At 49.7% G+C, this 18,632-nt stretch overlaps 1 protein-coding gene across 2 annotated transcripts; it reads right to left on the reverse strand.

The window, feature by feature from the left end:
* Positions 1 to 1,050: 1,050 nt before the first annotated feature.
* Positions 1,051 to 17,815, reverse strand: URM1 (ubiquitin related modifier 1). 2 transcript variants are annotated; one of them, XM_069872952.1, is made up of 5 exons: positions 17,701 to 17,815; positions 15,044 to 15,114; positions 3,068 to 3,149; positions 2,017 to 2,065; positions 1,051 to 1,305 (listed from the first exon to the last, which is right to left on the reverse strand). In XM_069872952.1, the coding sequence occupies exons 1-5, from the start codon at positions 17,733 to 17,735 to the stop codon at positions 1,237 to 1,239; spliced, it is 306 nt and encodes a 101-aa protein (XP_069729053.1). In that variant the 5' UTR covers positions 17,736 to 17,815; the 3' UTR covers positions 1,051 to 1,236. The 2 variants fall into 2 exon arrangements, with proteins under 2 accessions (XP_069729053.1, XP_069729054.1); XM_069872953.1 differs by lacking the exons at positions 1,051 to 1,305; positions 2,017 to 2,065 and having other exon boundaries at positions 3,064 to 3,149.
* Positions 17,816 to 18,632: the final 817 nt, after the last annotated feature.

Genomic DNA, 18,632 nt, shown 5'->3' on the forward strand with positions numbered 1-18,632 from the left:
AACACAGCCAAGCAGGGCAGGGCTTTGCGCAGGAAAGACAATCCTGGCCAGATGCTCCTAGAAGCTCGCGGAGTTTCAGACCTGTTGGCGCCAACGCTATCCTCTGTGATCCCTTCCCTCTGCTCTCACCGTGGCCTCCTGGCTGGCAGGCAGGCCAGTCCATCTGTCCGAGGAAACTTCTGGAAAGCAAACAGCATCCATGCCCTAGCAGAACCGTGCACACCCACTTCCGCTGCGCTCACAGGACTTCCTCGGGGTGTGCAGTAAGAAGCCTCCCCTCCCTCTGATGGAAAGGGTTAAACACCAGACTTTTTTTCCTGGTTTCCTCGCTTTAACCGTGCATCTCCAGCCCTACCCTTCCCCAGCCAGGCTGCAGCAATGCAGCTCCTCACCGCTCCCGACCTGCACAGAACGCGACACAGGCTGATCAATTCTGTCCATCACGGTGGCAGAAAGATAATTTGCTGCCCTTATCGCTCTGTGTTATCTCAGGGTAGGCATGAGTTTGCTTCCCCTCCACCTAAATGCTTATAAATTGACCTTGCTTGTGAGCTAGAACTTTGTCCTGCCTCAGCTCAGGTAGAAAAGGCGTAAGGCATCAGCAAAACAAAAACTCAAAGCCTAATTCTCTCCTGCTTCCCATAAATAAATATCGTGACAGGTGGAAAGTCATTACAGCCAGCTCTGAAGCTGTAACGTCTGCCACCTCAGAGAAAAACTAGAAAACCTTTTGTTTCCCTGTAATTCATGTCTCGCCCTTCCCTGACCGTCCCCAAGGCTGGTGCACGGACTGCACCACACTATGGGTTGTGTTAAGAGAATCCCAGTGCCCAGCACCAAGGCTGAAGCGCCCCAGTCATGCCCCAAAGCAGCCACGAGCCCCCTGAACACCTCACTGCCTGCAAAGACACCCCACCCGCCTCCAGAAGCAGCACTCCGCTTTCTCCCATCACGGGAGAACAGAGTCCCACGTGCTGCAGGTGCTTTCTGCTCATTAGGGTACCTGGAAGTGCAGTCAGGAGAGGTGAAATGAGGACGAAAAGATGGATGTTGTTGTGGTGGACAGCAGGCTGCGTGCTGGCGGGGCTTTATTTGGATGTCTAGTAACAAATGAACGCGGTGGGAAGATGCAGAGACCGGGCACAGGCAGTTCAAGAGAGGTTGAGGGGGTTAGGTTTTTGTTTGGGTTTTTTGGCCCAGGGGTTTGGATTTACATCCTCTTGTTTTTCCAGGAGTTCACCCGCCGTGCAATGTCGAGATGAAAAGCACATTATCCTGGTCCTGGAGTTTATAATCCAGCTCACCCTGCAGGCCAAGAGAAAAAATGAAAAACTGTTTTAAATGTCATTTCCAAATACAAACTGCAAAGAGAAAACTGCTCATAAAAAGATGGTGAGTATCAGGGAGAGCAGAAGGGGCCAGACTGATGTTTTCATCCTAACGGAAGCAAAGGTGAGAGATCAGACAAGGAGCTGACGTTCGCTACCCCACAGCGCTGTCTGGAGCAGGGTTTGACAGAGCAGGCGGTTGCCCGAGGCAGGAAAATAGTCAGGGGCTGTTTGTTGTCTACGCACAACAGTGGGAGGAGAGGGAACAGATTTACCAGTTGCCTGTTTGGGTAGGAATCTCCCCAGGGCTGCCTGCTCCAGCCACGGCCCCACCTCGCTCCAGAGAAAGGGTCTGCAAAGCTGCTCGGTACCCACTAAGCCGTCACCCCACGCGTCAGCGAGACCCGCTGGCAGCCGGAGGGGAGAAGCCCCTTGCCAGAGGCCAGGGAACGCGGGTGATCTCTCTTCAGACACCGGCTGGCTGACGAGACTCAGCAGGTTAGAGAGGCTCCAGGCTTTGGAACAGCCATACTGCAATAGAGGGAGAGAGATCCCAGCCTGCCCCTTCCCCCTCAAATACGAGACGCTTCGCTTGGGACAAGAATCAGAAATAGCTTCTCTGAGAGGAACCACAGAACAGACAAAGCAATATTTCCAACAACGAAAGTCAAACCGAAGGAGTACAGACCATTAGTTCCCAGTCTGCGTCGTTGATGAGCACCAAAATTCCTGGCCTCCTGCAGAATAAAGAAATAATTAGGACACAGGGCTGCTAAAAAGCTTCACAAATAGTTAAGAACAAGGGACGCTACAGCACAGATCACAAGCTGACTGCCTATAAAGCCAAAGAGAAAAAGGAATCCTAGCATGGAGGTGGAAACAGGTACAGTCTGTGCCCTTTCCAGATCAAATAAAGGGGAGGCAGGAGCAATCCCAGAGCTCATTTGAATTAAAATGCACCATTCCTGAGGATGCTCCGAGATGACTACATTTCCGTATAATGTAGAAAAGCCAGGTAATTAAAACCCACGCACTACAGTCGAGCACAGAAGGTAGGGAAAGCTATGCCGGTGCCCCTACCAAAGGCAGTGAACACCCGGGATCCACTCTGAACCCCTGATTACAGGCAAAGGGATTCCCCCTCTTTGATCTTCAGTGTCCTGCAATTGTCTCTCCTGTTACCAGGGGACCTGGCACACGCTTCAGCTCACAAAGATCCGTGACGAATGTTAAACACCCCCCGCGCCACCCCGCAGCCAGGGATGGCTCGCACAGCTCACTCTGCTCCATTTCTCCTGGCTTTTTTTCCCTCCCTCCACGAGGCTGGCCCCGTTTTGACAATAAAAATACATTTCCCAGAAGAAATATTTGTTGGCATTTCTCTGAGTGACTGCTTCGGTCCCAGTGATGTCAGCAGGGAACAGGTAGACCTGCTAAAACTCCTAGAATTGAGGATGCCTGGGGTACACCACTCCAGGTGACAATGGAGAGGAAGTATATGGTGGCCCTGCTTCATATCAAGGTTTAAGTTTTTAAGTTTTGCGGTGAGGGTTGCAAGAAGACAGACACGCTCCCCATGGAACAGGGTGAGGTGTAGTGTGGGACATCCCCCCACTGCCATTTTAGCAAATCCCATATTTTCACGGTCATTAACTTGCTTCTTGTAACAGGAAGAACACATCCCAGACCGCAGGGATCAACAGAGAAACACGAGGAGGACCCCCACTTGCTGTACTTACACAGACTCCCCTTGCATAAATAATTCTGGTCGCTCTTTCAACAGATTCTGTTTGATCCACTTTAGCAGGTTTCTGATGTCCCCTGAAAGGAGAAAGGACAGCAGTTTACAAACTCGCTGACGGCTCCGAGCTGATGCCAGAACAAAGTAATTGTTTATCCGCACGAGAGTAGATGAGGAACATGCAGGATGGATGGGGAGAGCTGCAAACCTCCCCTCACAGGAACCTCTCAGCAGGGTTGTCCCTTCCCAGCACCTAACAGGCAGCCCAGCCTCAAGGAGGCTCAGGGTTTGGCAAGAGGTTTCCTGCAGAAAAAGCAAGCCACAAAGAATAAAAGCGGCTCGTGCTGCGGTGCCAATCCAACAGGAGACTTCCGATGCTCAGATTTCTTTAACACCTCCCACGTCCTGTGTGTTCCGTTATCACTTAACAAATCGATGTTTAACTCTCTGTGTGTTTAATTAGATTTTAAAAGTCCAAATGAGCAAGCCTAAGTACCTGAAAGGACTAAAAGCAGACACTGCTGGCATGAAAATCTGCACAAACCCTCGGAGACACAAGTTCTGGGGCACAAACGTGTACACAACCACACACTAGACACACACGCAGGCACCAGCCACGGTATTTTGGACACTTGCATCTCACCTCCCGTTGTGGCATCTTCCCTGTGCCATGCCCGCTCCCCTCCCTCTACACTTCGCGCTTATAGCTTCTTTATTAAAGCTCAGCCTTTATCTTTCCATTTCAGTAGGTGACAGGAAGGATTTGTCTTCATGTAAAAGGAGGAGGAGACACTGCTGGCGGGTTTTTATAGTATCAATTTTACTTTGTGAGGCAAAAACAATTTCTTTAGTGATAGCATCAGTTAATTTCCTATTGGAGAGGTGAGAAGCAACAGAGGGGGGGAATAATCCGTTACAGGGTTTAGAGAAGCTGACAAATTGCAACGTGGAGTTCTCCTGCATTTGCCTCTATATTTCACTGTTCCACAAACCACTTCATCATTCTGAATCCACAATCAGTTATTCTCCTGGGGCTCCTTTAAACAGCCCTTTGAAAGCCCCAAAAGAGTTTTGTTTGTTTTCAAGGCGTGAGGAAGCTTTTTGAAGGCACAAATCTACCAGTGAGCGCTGGAGCCCTGCTTGCAGGACGAGCAGGGATGACAGGATGGGTTTCCACGTCTGTCTCACATGTGGTAACCTCACCGTAGTCAGGGGGAACCCTTCCACATGAGCCTCTCTGAGCTATAATCAAGCTCTGCGTATGATTCCCCAGGTGATTGCTTCATGGTCAGCTAAAATAAATGCGCCTGTAGTGGCTTGACTGGGTTCCTGGCCTTACCCCAGGATTTTATGGGATCGTGGATGCTACTCAGAGCAGAGCTGGGGTTCTTCTGCATAACATTACCCCCACGGCTTCTGTCACACCAAGGATGAACAGCCCTGGTGTAGGCAGGTGCGCATCAACTAGGCGATGGGGACATGTCCATCTGCAGCAGATGGGGGCCTCTCTTCCCCGCGAAAGGGGGAGGGGGATGCTCTGAGATTCCCTCTGTTCCCCCCGGGTCTCCCAGGGCGTTGGTGCCGCTGGATGAGAGCCTGCACCCCGGCAGAGGGGTCCCACCGCAGGGCTGCCCAGAGCATGATAGATACTGCTGGCTCCGAGCAGCATCACTCATCAGGGCAGGAGGAGCTGGTTTGTGTCTTAAAATCACCTGGACCACCTGCCTGGGGGTGACCCACGGCTCCCTGGTAGCGACATGTAGTAAAGAGCACAAACCACACAGCTTTCTGCTGCTTTCCTAGCAACGTGCGCAAGAGTTAACGAGAGTAACTATATTCACCTTCCCTTGAAAAATGCTGCTGCAGAGCAAAGCCCTCAGGATCTCACACCCAAACGGCTCCTGCTCTCCATCACCAAGAAATGAAAGCTGGAGAGGAAGAAAGACTGAGAGGAGGCTTCAGGAGAAGGGGGGGCGGGGGGGCGAAGGGGACAGCAGCCCCACCGCAGCAACGCCCGCGAGCTGTTTCATATTTATGCACTTGTGGCAGGGCCCACAACAATGAGCTGTGCCAGATACCATTCTCCTCGTGTGGAATAAGCAGCCCTTTCCTCTGGGACCTTTCAGGAGAGATCATTTAGACAGAAACACGCTGCACCAGCTGGATAAAAGACAGCTACCTAGAAGCAGTCTGGACGAAGGGGCCAGAGGACTGATTTATTCCAGGCTGTGCTGGTAGACTCCGTCACCCCGACTCCCTCCATAATAAATGTTATTTTCAGCCCCACCTGAGCCTTCATTCATTTACTCCTCCCTAGAAGTCACGTACACACATACAGAAGAATTTAGACAGTACGAAAATACTCAATACCCCCGTGCAAGCCTGGAGTTTCCCCAATCCAGACATCAACGAAAATGAAGACCCCTTCTCCACAGCCAACCTTAACATGTAATACTTTCAGCTGCTTTCTTAGCAATGAATTCTTTCCCCTACCTTCATGTCTCTACGTTCTGTACACCAGTATTACTAAAACAAATCAATTATAAAGGATGAAAAATCACCAGAGCCACACCAAAACCATCTCCCACAAGGAAGGGATTGAAAAGGAACAAGATTACTTCCACTGCAAGTGGTCTGGGTAGGAGCCATCTTGCAGCTCAGCCCCTCGAATCGCAGTCTTCATCAACAGCTCAGGACTCTGTATGTTACCATGATGGAAAGAATAAGAGGTAAATTATAGCACAACTGTTTATCTCTTACGGTTGACATATGTAGCGTTCCTAAGACATTTTCTTTGTGATATTATGTTGTGGGTCTAACAGGTTTCCAGCTCCCTGGGCTGAGGATTTGCTATGCAGACAGCAGGTCCTCTGTGAATGACAGAAGGAGGGAAAGAAACCCCAACCTGGTCAGGCACCAGAGCCACCGACAAGTTAAACCGTTCCTGCGCTGCAGCAATTTTACACTCGTGTTGGTTCCCAAGCTGGCCCCCTCACAGAAGAGAGGCACTGGTTCTTTGCAGGAGCACGGCTTTACTACGCCTGCTGCCATTTGGCTGCAAAAGCAACCGTGCATTTTGGCCAAAGAGTGAGGTCCAGGCAAGAGCTGAGACGATACGACGTTTCATTCCTACATCACCAACTCAAGCCCAGCTCATCCCAGTAATGACATATTTTTATCTCAATGAAAACCTTTCGAAAGCCTACACCATTTCAGTCGCAGCAAACAAATATCCACACCAAAAAATCCACTCTAATTATCGTTAACTGTCCTCAGCGTTGGCAGCATCCGCAGAGAAACTGGAGCGAAGCAGCCAAAGAAGCTGAAATATTCTCAAACTGCAAAGGAGGGACTGAAGCACATGGTAGGAAATCCCTGTCTCATTTGTACACAGAGACAGCTTCTGTTGCCTGTGCTAACAGTACATCAAACCTCTCCAAATTCTCAGGAAAAATAATCTAAAGTTAATTAAAAAAAGCAAAACCAACAAATGTTTGAGAGAACTGCTAGTTCAAGTGCACAGATGGGAGCTCAAATCCACAATACATGCATAAAACAAATCACCCAGCGAAAGACACAGCTCAGGAAAACCAAGTGTGTGCGCACAGTGACACAAAGTCATTGGCTTGTCACGCAAGCGGACAGGATGCAAAAACTGCAGCGAGTGTGCATACAAAAACCCAACAGCGGCGGCTCATTTTCAGCCCAGCTGCATCATAAACACTCCTAGTTGTAGCAGACAGAGCTGCACAGTCTGCTCAGTCCTCTGGCGTATCCTCCAAGGTCTGATCTTCTGCACTACCCCAACAGTTCCTTGATGAAGAATTTGCTGAGCTTCCTCTGCAAGAGAAATGCATCTGAGACTCCATTTTAGCACTGCCTGGAACAAGAGCCTAGGTTCATTTGCACCCTCAAAACCGGAGCTGAAATCCATACATCTTTCCCAGCTCAATAAAACCTCCTGGGCCTGACAGACTCATCAGTGATAGCTCAGCAAAGAGGACACTCGCTGTGTGCAGAGAGAAAGCAGGTGGCTCAAATAAGAAACGCCAAGCTGGGTGTTGCACTAGGAGGATCTCGCACTGAACTGATAAATGTGCAGAAGCACAGAAGGATTTTGTGCGACCGTAATACCAGCTGACACAGACCCGCGGCTCCGGGCTCCCAGGGAGCAGCACAGGCCGCTGGCACATTCACACACATGAAACGCCCGAACACCTTTGCATCCCCTGCCTTAAAATCCACATACAACCTGCACGAAGCAGCCAGCGCCTCAAAGGGCACCTGGAGGGTGTAATTACACCCATATTCGCGCCTTGGTTGAGAAGTGGGAGCTTACTGCGGGGAAACTGGGGAACCCCCTAAAGGCTGAGCCATGGAAAATTCCCTTCTGGTCCGTAATAAATAAGATATATGCAGCTCTGGTCACTAAGGGGTCAGTGCTGCAGGAGCACAGCGCTTTCTCGAGCCACCTTGCGGATACCTCCCTGTGGGGTACCATTTCTTTGACCCAGAATAAGATCATTTATCATACTGACCATGGCTGAGCTCCAATTTGCTGAGGTCACTAACTCTGGACGAGCGCTGCTCCACCCACATTCTCAGCCACCGGCCTGTAACCATGACAAAGCCCCTTCCCTGCCGCTCCTCTGCCATTATTCCCCCTGCCTGCATGGAAATGTATGGAAAGACAATTTGTATCCCCCTTTCCCCGCTTAAGCAGCTTGCTTTTAAAACAGACCAGCTCCTGCTACCTGCCACCCCTCCAGGTGGGCAACTTCCCTCTCCTTATGAATCCAAGGGCCCTCCAGGAATCCACTCTCTAACAGAGCTTGTTACAAACCCTGACCTAAGGGATCCTTCGAATCCAGCCACCGGTTCGATATGCAAATCATTTGTTGAAGCAGATGATGATGTGCCATAAACCGCAGAAGAAGACCTGGAACAGCTGCTGTAAATGGAGGCACAGGCAAACGGGGCTGGTACTACACAGAATGAGCAGCAAGGCAAAATTTTGCAGCAAGAACAACATCCATTTTCTCTGGCGAGCACAAAGCTGATCCTGCCATGCGCTGGAGTGGGCAGTGATTTAAGTACTAGGGAAAAAAATAGGGAGTAACTACAGCCAGACATAAGAGAATCCCAGTCGTTGCCCTCATCTGTTCTTGTCTGCTACAAACGAACATCAAGGTCTTAGCTTCTGTAATTTTTAATTGTGTTCTGACATGTTTTTCTCACTTCTGAGCTGGAGAAGCAATGCTCTTCTCCATTTCCTTGCATTCCCACAAGGAGAAAGGATCACAGGGGTCTCTCATAGCCCTCCTGCTAGCAGTAAAGACCCAGATCCCAGCCATCACCCAGCAATTCTCAACCCTGAGACTTTAATCACAACACTCATGAACTGAAGAGGAGCTGCTCAAGATCTTCCATGCCCTGGTAGAAGGACACAAGTTCAAGGGATCTCCAATCTCACTCCCAGGCCAGCAGCAAGCCTCCAGAACCATCAGCTCCTGTGACAAAAAAAACAGCAGCTCCAAGCTGATCCTCAGGGTAAACCTAATCCCTACTCATTTCCAAAGTCAGAGCATCTAATCCCGTAACGCCCAGCGCTATTGTCACTTCAGGCTCCCAAATAAATGCCAGCGCACCAAACTGCCTCTTTTAATTAGGATCACACATCGCTACTGCTGGCCCAGGGTCTTGCCTCTCATTCAAAGGAAGGAACCAAGGGAGCCCCAAAGCTATTGCACCGGCAGCTAAGTGCCAGACTGGGAATCGCAAACATGAAAAATAACATCTCCTTAACAGGTCCTGTGATTTTATTCTCCACAAAAGACCATCTCCAGCCTTGAACGCTCTGATTTTAAGATGCTCGAGCAATGTAAACCAATGCTACCAAACCCCAAGGAGAATGTGCCATGGTCTAATAGTTTTTGCAGTCAGGAATCTTCTGCTAATGCACCAAACTCCCATTTCTTCATCCCTCCCTATCAATCTATGCTAGACAATATTGCGTCACCCTGGCTATAATCTGTCCTTCCCAGTGATGAAGGAGATATCCCACCTCATCACTTTTCCATTCATTTCTCCTGCTTAACCTTGAACGCTGCTGGTTAAATTTTTTTAAGCTGCTCGGGGAGACAATTCAGAGAAACGCATTACTAACCACAGGCGTAACGCTTAGCCAAACCCCATCAAACTAAAATTTCCCCTCTCTCCTATTTTCTCAGCTTCTGGATTCCGCGTGCGGGCACACACAGGGAGGGCTAGAAAGGAAAATCTCATCACTCTTACGAGAGACTGCAGGGAGCTGAGGGGAGACCCCAGTCCACACAGGAAGGTGGCAGAGCGCAGAGGGATTCCCTGGCAGCCTGGCACAGCCAGCCTCGAGGGAATCCCCTGGGCTGGGCTCTCCCTGGCACTGCCAGCTGGATCAGAAAGTGCCTTGAAGTCAACTCCTTGCCCCCCTCCCAGCCTGGCTCGGGGCTGGTGTCCCCTCTGGCTGCTGGATGAGTCAGTGTCTACGTTCGGCTTGGTAACTGCTGGGATTTTATTCCTCTACACACACAAATCGTGCAGAGTTCAGTCCTCGCCTCTCACTTTCAGGCTCACATCTCCTTGGCTATTATTAGACTTTCATATACGGCAAGCACCATTAAACCGATTCCTGCCTACCCAACCCAGCCACCCCCACAGATACTCCAAGCCCCTCAGTCTTACTTGAAAGGGGAAAAGAAAGGGCCAGTGAGATGATCAGGGTGGAGGAGAGGGGGGGTAAGATTTACAAATGAATGGAGGTAAGAATGGAGCAGTTTGTGGGATAAAGGGGCTGCAGAGGGAGCTTTACAGATGTGCAGAGGGACGGCGGCTCATTGTTTAATTAAGCAGAAAGTGGCTCTTTTGAAAAGCAATTTTGCACAGGAGCTCTGAGCTCAGCAAACAACTCCTGCGAGTGAGGGCAGGAGGAGAAAGGAACAGCTGGCCCGGAGCCGTGTGAACCGCATGCTAAGCGGTTTAAAGGGCCCGGATCCTCCTCCCAGCCCTGCTCCGCTGCCGCCCTCTGAACAGCGCTGTCAGCACAGCAAATCCCACCGAGAGAAAAGAGGGAGCAGCAGAGGGGGGGGCTGGCACCGAGAGGTTATGCTGCTAGGTGTCCACACTGCGATACAGCGGCTTGGACCAAGGGTGGAACAGCCAGGCTTTGTTATCCTAGGGATTTGGTCACACACAAGAGAGGGTTTCTGGGTGCCTGGGAAGCTCCTTCCACAATGTGTTGGGATGAGCTGATCTGTGGCCTCCTAGGAGAGCGCAAGTGCAGACATTGGTTTCTCTGTTCCCTCTGAAGGAGTCGTTCCTTGCGCAGAAGCGGTGCCCGGTCTTGCTGGGACAGCGACCCGACGCTGTGTGCCAGGGAACGCTCGATCACGGCCGCGTGCCTGCAGAACCACACCGGGGCCGCCAACACGGCTACTCACACCAACTTCTGGGCTTCAGGGCTGAGCTGGTCCAGTCTGAGGTCCCACTGAGCGCCCTTTTCCACATCATCCAACACAGGATCACCTGCCTCAGGGAGATGAACACGCAGGGGAACAAGCCCAGAGTCCTGCAGAGCTCCGAGTACCATCACTGCGGTCAAAAAGATTTGACTGCAGGAAGCTCCACAGAGCCGTGGGGTTTATGTCACTCTTCTATTAAGTCTCTGAATCACCAACTATATTTTTATTCCTTCTTTGGAGCAAGTTTTAAAATGTTAGGACTAATAAACAGAGCAATAAAAGCATTCCAGAACATCACTAACTTGATGCACTATCTAGCGGTCAACGTACTATCTAGCGGTAGCTCTGGGCATTTACAGGCAGCTGATGCCAACATCACTCTGGATTTCACACACACTTTTGGCGTAGCACCCCAGTCAACTCTGAACACAGGCCAGGCCGTATTTTTTAAGCCACTCTGCCTGTAACACAGGTCTGATCTCTTGAGATCCTCAGGCTCTTCGAGATGAACACTCCCAGCTCCCTAGCACTCCTCCATGTTGTGCAGAACAAGGCCCCTGGAAAGCAAAGCTCTTGAGGAGCAGACCACGCTCCTCTCTACGGGGATTTAACATAAGCAGCACTTGGCAGATTATTTGAGTTTTCCCTCTTAAAAAAAAATCTGATTGGCAACAAGCTTTTTCCTTGGGGTTTTGGTAAAGGGAAACCACAAACAATTACCAAAACACACTGATTAAAAAATTATCCTTCCAGACTTATAAGTGCCAAAACACACTGCGAATTCTTGATTATCCCTGAAGGTCCAAGTGATCTCTGCTGAAACTGGTCACTGCTGCTCCAAAACGGCAAGTCCTACCACTGAAAACACAGGAGAAGTTGGAATTCAAAGGCCTGGACCTGCAGCTGAAGCAGCCTGCAGCACAACTGCCAGAGATTTTACAAAACAGCCCCAACCTCTGGATAAAACATCCAGTAGCAAGCACGGCAGAGGGGTTTTGTAAACCCTCTTCATCAGCGCGATGCTGCTGAGCCAAAGCCCAAACGACTACAAGGGTTAAACACCACCAGTGCCTTCCTACCCTTCCAGCAGCCTCCATGCAATCCGCATGGCCATAGACAAATCCACCACTGTGAGTCCCAGTGAGATGGAGGAAGGAGCTCCGGCATCGCTTGCAGAGCAGTCATACAATGATCTATTTGATTACTGAAGCACTTGGTTAAATTACTGTGGCTTGTTTCAGGAGGAGGCTGCCAAATACATTTTCAGTTTTTAATTTAGGGTTTCTCTCTTTTATGCTCCATTGTCTCTAACAGCCTCTTAGATGCTTGAAAATAAAGTTGATTTCCCTGCCAATTTAATCTCTCTCCGTGTGACAAATATCGTTATTCCCCCAGCTGCTTTCTCCCACACACTGTTTTTGTGCAGAAGAAGCCAACAGGGCACTAATGCCTTTAGATCCTCTAACAGCATTATCAATGAGATCATCAGGGTAGACGCTAATTTGGGTCAAGTTTCGTGTTTAACTTGAGGTCTCCTTTCTGCAACAGCTCTAAAAGATCGCACAGTCCTGCACGAAGTGTGGTTCATGTAAACCTGCCTGCCCGTACGCTACATCACACCTTCTAAGTCCCTGGTTGGCAGCAACTTCAACACACAGGCTAAGGCAGCTCTGCTTTGGAAATAAAGAACTGCTCTTTTACTGATGTTAGGGTACAAAAAGCCCCTTGGATAATAAAAATAGGTCCTGCCACACAACTGTACCTGTCGTGGCTCGCTCTTGTCCCATTTGCAGCTTCCTTCCTCCTACCTTTCCTAATCCCTTTGGAAGCCCATCTCCAGGCTTAGCAAAAGGAGAGAGAATCAAACCTTCTTGACAAAGTTAACCGGCTCTGGACCCCCCTTCCTTCCATCCAGTGCCTCTTACTGGGAAAAAGGAAATGACCATGTAACGATTTGTTCAAATATTATTATCATTCAGAGAGTACTGCCCTTGTCAGCTAAAGAGCAGAGCTTGTTTTATTCTCATAAATACCTGTAGGTATTTCCTTACATAATTTTCCACCTCCCCTCACCTCCAGGATATATATAAAAATGCCTAAACAATTAAAATATAGCTGGACCCAATGTCCCAGAGAGGTGCAGCTGCTCCACAGAAAAGAGGACAAAGACAAAAATAACCTAGAAAGAAAGGAAGAATGGGTAAGAGAGGCCAAAACGGCCAAAAATAAGCTTGACAGCTAAGGAAATCACTTAAAATGGGGTTAGAAGCATAGATCTCGGAGCACTGTTCAAACTACAGATGGTTCCTCGGAGCATTAAGTGATGGACACACGGCGTAAGGTAAGCAACAGGATGCACCAAGTAGAACTGAGCTCTTTAATTTCTCTGATCGTTGTAATTCTGGCTGCACGACGGCAGCGGGGAACACACTGCAAATATCATTACTTACCCCAAGACAGGTGAATTGGACTTTCTTAAATGTGAATGAAGAAAATACATGGCATTGGGAACAATATGAAATTGCAAGACTTCATCTAACTTCTTACTCACGTTTAGGATAGGATTTTACTGATTCCTCTCCACTACAATGTCATTCTCATCTGGAAATATTACGAGGGGTGTCTCCAGTGATCCCTTACATTGACTCCACGGCTGCCTGCACCATCCCTGTGCTGGGAGTAAATGCCTCATAATTCAATTTCTGCTCCTCAGCCACTGCAATCCACAACCAGCCCAAAACCTGAACCCTCCTTGTAACTCAACACATCTGGGAACAGCAGGAAGAAAAGCAGCTGGCACATTGGCTCGCTGTCCCTTATGCCACTCTCACTACAGTGGCAGCTTAAAACCAAGGCAGCCTGAAAAGCAGGGAGCTCATGTGTTAGCTGAATCTGGAATGAATCACCAGAGACCGTGAGTTTGAACTCTGAGACTGAGCCAGATCTTCAAGGAAAGATTCATCCTTTAGGATAACTCCAGCTCCCAGCAAAGTCTATAGAAGTGTTCCCAGCAGCTCCAGTGAGAATGGATTAGGCCACATGCAACTGCACCGCTGACAACCATCAGGCTAGGAGAATCATTCTTTTATGTTAGCGCTCCCCAGCTTCCTCTGGCACAAATAAACATCCCATGTAATAATCCCTTCTTCTTGAACACCCGATCATGGTTCGAGCACTACTAATGCAGTGGATATCAGTGGGTATTTTAAATCTACGGAACGCTGAAGAAAATTACACTCTAGCCCCCAAGTTTATAAACCAACTAAATGAGCGTTTTGGCATTTCTTTACTACCTTCCATTTAGGGATCTTGAGTGCTTTAACAGCGCTGGAATTTAATGCTGAACTCTCTTGTGATACATGAAAGTGTCACTGCTACTTCACTAGCAACAGGGGAAAGTTCAGCAACACGACTGAGCTCACAAAGCAAATCAGCATCAGGTCATGCTTCTGGATCCCTAGGCCCTGTCCTTAACCACAAGCTAACACACTATTCCAGTGCTCCTATTATATTTCAATTACACAAACTTATATCCAAGCATCAAAAGCGCTTCTACCAATCTCTTACTTCCAGGTACAGCAAGAACATTTCAGGCTGAATGTTCACAATATGCAGGTTATGGCATTAGCCATTCATAAGACACGAGTTGTTAACATTCCCCAATGCTTTGTATAATTTTGGTTTATAATCCCACTCGCAAACAGCATAAAGCACGGCTACCCGGCTGGAAGAATTCAAAATATACCTGTAGTCAACTTATGTTAAGTACAAACACACACACAGAGAAAGAAGAGAGTTAGGACAGCACTTCTCAGCATTGATATCCCAAATCACAAACCAGAGATTGCAACTGGTCAGCACTGGGATATGCAAGCCCTTAGCTTAACAGGATCCTGGTTTTTACTGTAAGGAAGGCTACAGGCAGGATGTCCAGCGCTACCTTCCCATATTAGCTTTGCCATTTTCAGCTGCGTAGTTAATATAAAATGATTACATATACTTGAAATTCAAATAAGGAGATAAAAAACGTGCAAGTTGCGCTGCTATGCACACACCCACGTATCCACACGCTTCATCTATACGCACACACATATACGTGCTCCTCCTGGAAATCTCAGAACAGGCAAGAAGGAAAAGGGAGAGAAGAGGTTATTGGTGGCTTCAAGTATCAGGCAAGACAAATGTAGACTTCATGGAAACATTTGGAGGCTGTTGTCTATCCAGGAGAAGGGAGGCAAAAGTCTTATGGAAAGACTGGATTGACAAGTGCTTGGAGGACAGGAAAGATACTCAGACTGTTTCTGCTCGGTATTTACTCTCGGGACTAACCGTCACTGAGCTGTCTGATCCACGGCATGTCTGAAAGGACTTTTAGAACACATTGATTCTTGTTGCCAACCAATGAAATTGCTGTACAAACCAGCTTTGCGTCATTTGTTGTCATCCTTTCAGGTTATTCAACAGGTTCTGATACTCACAAGGCTCCGGTTGAGAAGGCAAAGTCACCTGATGCTTTTTGACACCATCGAACAAGAGCTCTGCACCACCCCTGAAACAGAAACAATGAACCACTGAGATTTTGCTGGGTTGTCAGAAGGAAGACAGTACAAAAGAGGCGATTTACATAGATGCCACAACAGAGAAAACAAATGACACAGGCAATATTTAGCACAGGATTCTCTTTGTCTTTGTTTCCCCTCCCAAACCACAAGCTCACAGGGGAAGTTGCCATCTCCCATCGCCAATGCACACAGGACGCTCCGCTGCGGGCCAGAACCCCACGGTGCCAGGCATCATCCCAACAGAACAGAGAGATGGCTCCTGTCCCAACACGCTCACACGGCCTCTCGCCTTCCCTCTCCCTCCAGCTCTCGGCACTGCTTCAACTCAAACACTACGACTGCCACCAGGATACACCCGACACCGCTCGTCCCCAGCTCCTTTTCAGCCAAAATTTTCAAGACAGTTTGCAAAACATGAAAATTCGTAGGTTCTTTCTGGAATAAATATTCCCCTCATTCTCACTCGTAAACACAGAGAGGAAATGACTCACACGAGGTTACACAGCAAATCAGCTGCAGACCCAGCGGTCCTCAAGTCCTGGCAAACCTTTATTGATCTACTTACTACCAAGCATTCCCTCTCAGGAAGGACTTGCCTGGGAGAAGCAAGCAGAGCAAGGTTAATATAAAATAAACAAATAAACAGACAGTCTTTGTCCACTGAAGAACCCTAAGAACACCCCTCTTCAGATACTCAGAATAGCTAGAGAACAAGCCCTAAGTAACTCAGTGACAGCCCCCGTGAACATGAGATTAAGCATAAGCAAAACAGAGAGGCTGGCCAATACAGGGGTTAGTCCTTAGAATGGAAAAAATGGGATTTAAATTGGGTCCAGGTGCTGAATCTTCTCAGGCTCTTAAAAAAATAATTCACCTTTGTAGCTGCAGCTTACAAGCCCCACCAAACTCCTCACCTCCATCCCTTTTCTGGAAAAACAACAGTGAAAAGCTTGAACTCTACACATGTCAATCAGTTTTCCTGATGCTGTGCGGCCACAAGCCAAACTCAATCCTACATTATAAAGCTTCACCAAGTGAGTACAGACACGTATCACAAACACAAACGCTACTTAAGACGGGGGACACAGAAGCAGATCTTGACTCCAGACTGAACAGGGTGGCCAAAGTTCTAACAGCTAGGAAAATCCTAAAAAACTCAACTCGCTTGACACTCAACTGAGGCAGAAAAATGACTGAGGTGTTTTCAAAAGGCACATAACTGTGCCTAAACGTTCTTTCAACTTGAAAGCGGATTACTTTAGGAAAATTTTCTTATGAAGTTACTTTCCGGAAACTTATTGTTGCCTCACGGCCCTTGGAAACCAACACAAGAGGGAGAAGTATTTAAAATAAATAACCCCCACCTCAATATCAACAAAGATACACCCAGATGTTACCGAGTTCCTTTAAATTCAATATCTAAAAGTGCCACACGAGGTTTTCTTGGCTCCGCAATGGCAGAGCACAACAGAACCCTTGTTATGCCCTCAGCAGCATTACTTATATGCATCAGCTCTCCTAAAGAGCACTCTGTTGGTGTTCTTCCACCGGCTCACAACAAATAGTTATCTGAAAATTGAAGCAGCGATTATTAACATGAGCAGAGATTCATGTGGGAGAACAAGTCACAGCAATTATATGAAAAACATTTTTTTATGTAATGAAAACAAGGTCACGCTTTGTTACAGCGGGAAATGTAGATTGCAAGATAAGGTCCTTCTGTAATGCGCGAGCTGTGGGAAACTCAGCTGCGATTTGTACATAGAGAGCTCATTTATGCATTTCCAAGGGAAGCAAAAATGCATCTCACTCTTCTGGGAAAATTAGGAGAGTTACTGCAGCTGGAAGTGGGAAAGACTGAGGAAAGGATTCTTAAGGAGAAGGGTATTTAAAGGGTTATGACATTTCTGTGTTTGTGAAAGGGTGGGAAAAAGCTAATAAATAGCAGCCTTTTAGCTTCTGGTACAAGGAGGCTTTAAGAAAACACAACTATTTCCACGAACGCGCACAGACTTACAGTGCAAACGCTTCGGGACTTCCCAGCGCCAGAGCAAAAAAGCAAAAGCTGCCAGCCAAAGCCAACCCGGCCGCTCCTCGCCCCCCAAAGCGCACGGACACACACCGGGAGACGGAGACACCGAGAGAACAGCCGGGAAGCGAGCGGCAGGGTTTTGTAAATGATTTTAATACTGAAAGACGAGGTTAGAGAAGAGCAAGGGCCGGGCGCTCGCGTAGGGAGAGCGGAGAAGGGCAGGGATGGCGGCAGGGCCGCGGCGCGGCGGGAAGGAGCCCCCGTGGAGCTCGGGTCGGCCCTGTGGAGCCTGGCCCCGGCCCCGTGGAGCTCGGCTCGGCCCTGTGGAGCCTGGCCCCGGCCCCATGGAGCTCGGCCCAGAACGGTGGAGCCTGACCCCGGCGCGCCTCCCCGGGGCGGCCGCGACCCCGGCCCCGCCGAACCGCCGGGCCTCGCTCGAGCGCCTCAGGACCGCGGCCGCCGCCGCCCCCCCTCTCCGCGCGGGTCGCGGTCGCGGTCCCGGTTCCGGCCGCGGCCCCCGGGCCCCGCCGCCCGCGCTCACCCGAACTCCACCTGCAGCGACACGGGCGCCGCCATCTTGGCGCCGGGCGGCCGGGAAGGGAAGGCGCGCGCGCGGGCCGCGCCGGAAGTGCCGCGCTCGCTTCCGGCCGCGACGCGTTGCCTGGCAACGGGGGGGGGGAAGAGGCGATGGAGGAGGCGGCGGGGTCTGGGGAGCGCTCTCTCTCTCTCTCTCTCAGGGCCGGGGGGGAGCCCCGATTGCTCCCAGCTGCCTTAACGCAGCAATGCCTGAGTTAACCTCGCACCTCGCCGCGCCCGGAGCCCGTTTGCACGTGTTGGGAGCGCTTCAGCTGCGCATCGTTTCCCGGCAGCGAAGCCAACCTGCTGTTAGTTTTGAGTGAGGAAGCAGGAATGGCCGAGCTGGGGAGACTGGAACGGTTTGGGTTGGAAGGGACCTCAAAACCCATCCAGTCCCACCCCCGCCGCGGGCAGGGACACCTCCCACTGGATCAGGGGCTCCAAGCCCCATCCAGCCTGGCTTGGACACCTCCAGGGATGGGGCAGCCCCCACTGCTCTGGGCAACCTGGGCCTTGAACACCCTCACTGTGAAGAATTTCTCCCTACTGTCTACTCTGAATCTTTCTCCTTCCCATTTAAACCCTTTCCCCTCGTCCTGTCACTACAGGCCCTTATAAAAAGTCGCCATAGACGATGCGCTGCTGCGTGTCCAAGAAGGCAGCAGTTCCATGGCCCCTTTGGCTCCAGCAGCCTCTCCCAGCAAGCGCATCCTGGCAGCTCCAGGCACCTTCCAGCGCCACGTTAAACAACACGGCTCACATCTGTCGCCTGCTTGCTTTCTGCTCCTGTCCCCAGAGGGAGAAGCGTGTACGCGGGCAGGATGAAGCCGTGCTGGTGACAGCTGGGCTTTTCTCCCCCCCGCAACCCAGAGCCGCGCTGGGCAGCACTGGTGAAAA

This window comes from Phaenicophaeus curvirostris, chromosome 20 (genome assembly GCF_032191515.1).
Source record: "Phaenicophaeus curvirostris isolate KB17595 chromosome 20, BPBGC_Pcur_1.0, whole genome shotgun sequence".
NCBI lineage: Eukaryota > Metazoa > Chordata > Aves > Cuculiformes > Cuculidae > Phaenicophaeus > Phaenicophaeus curvirostris.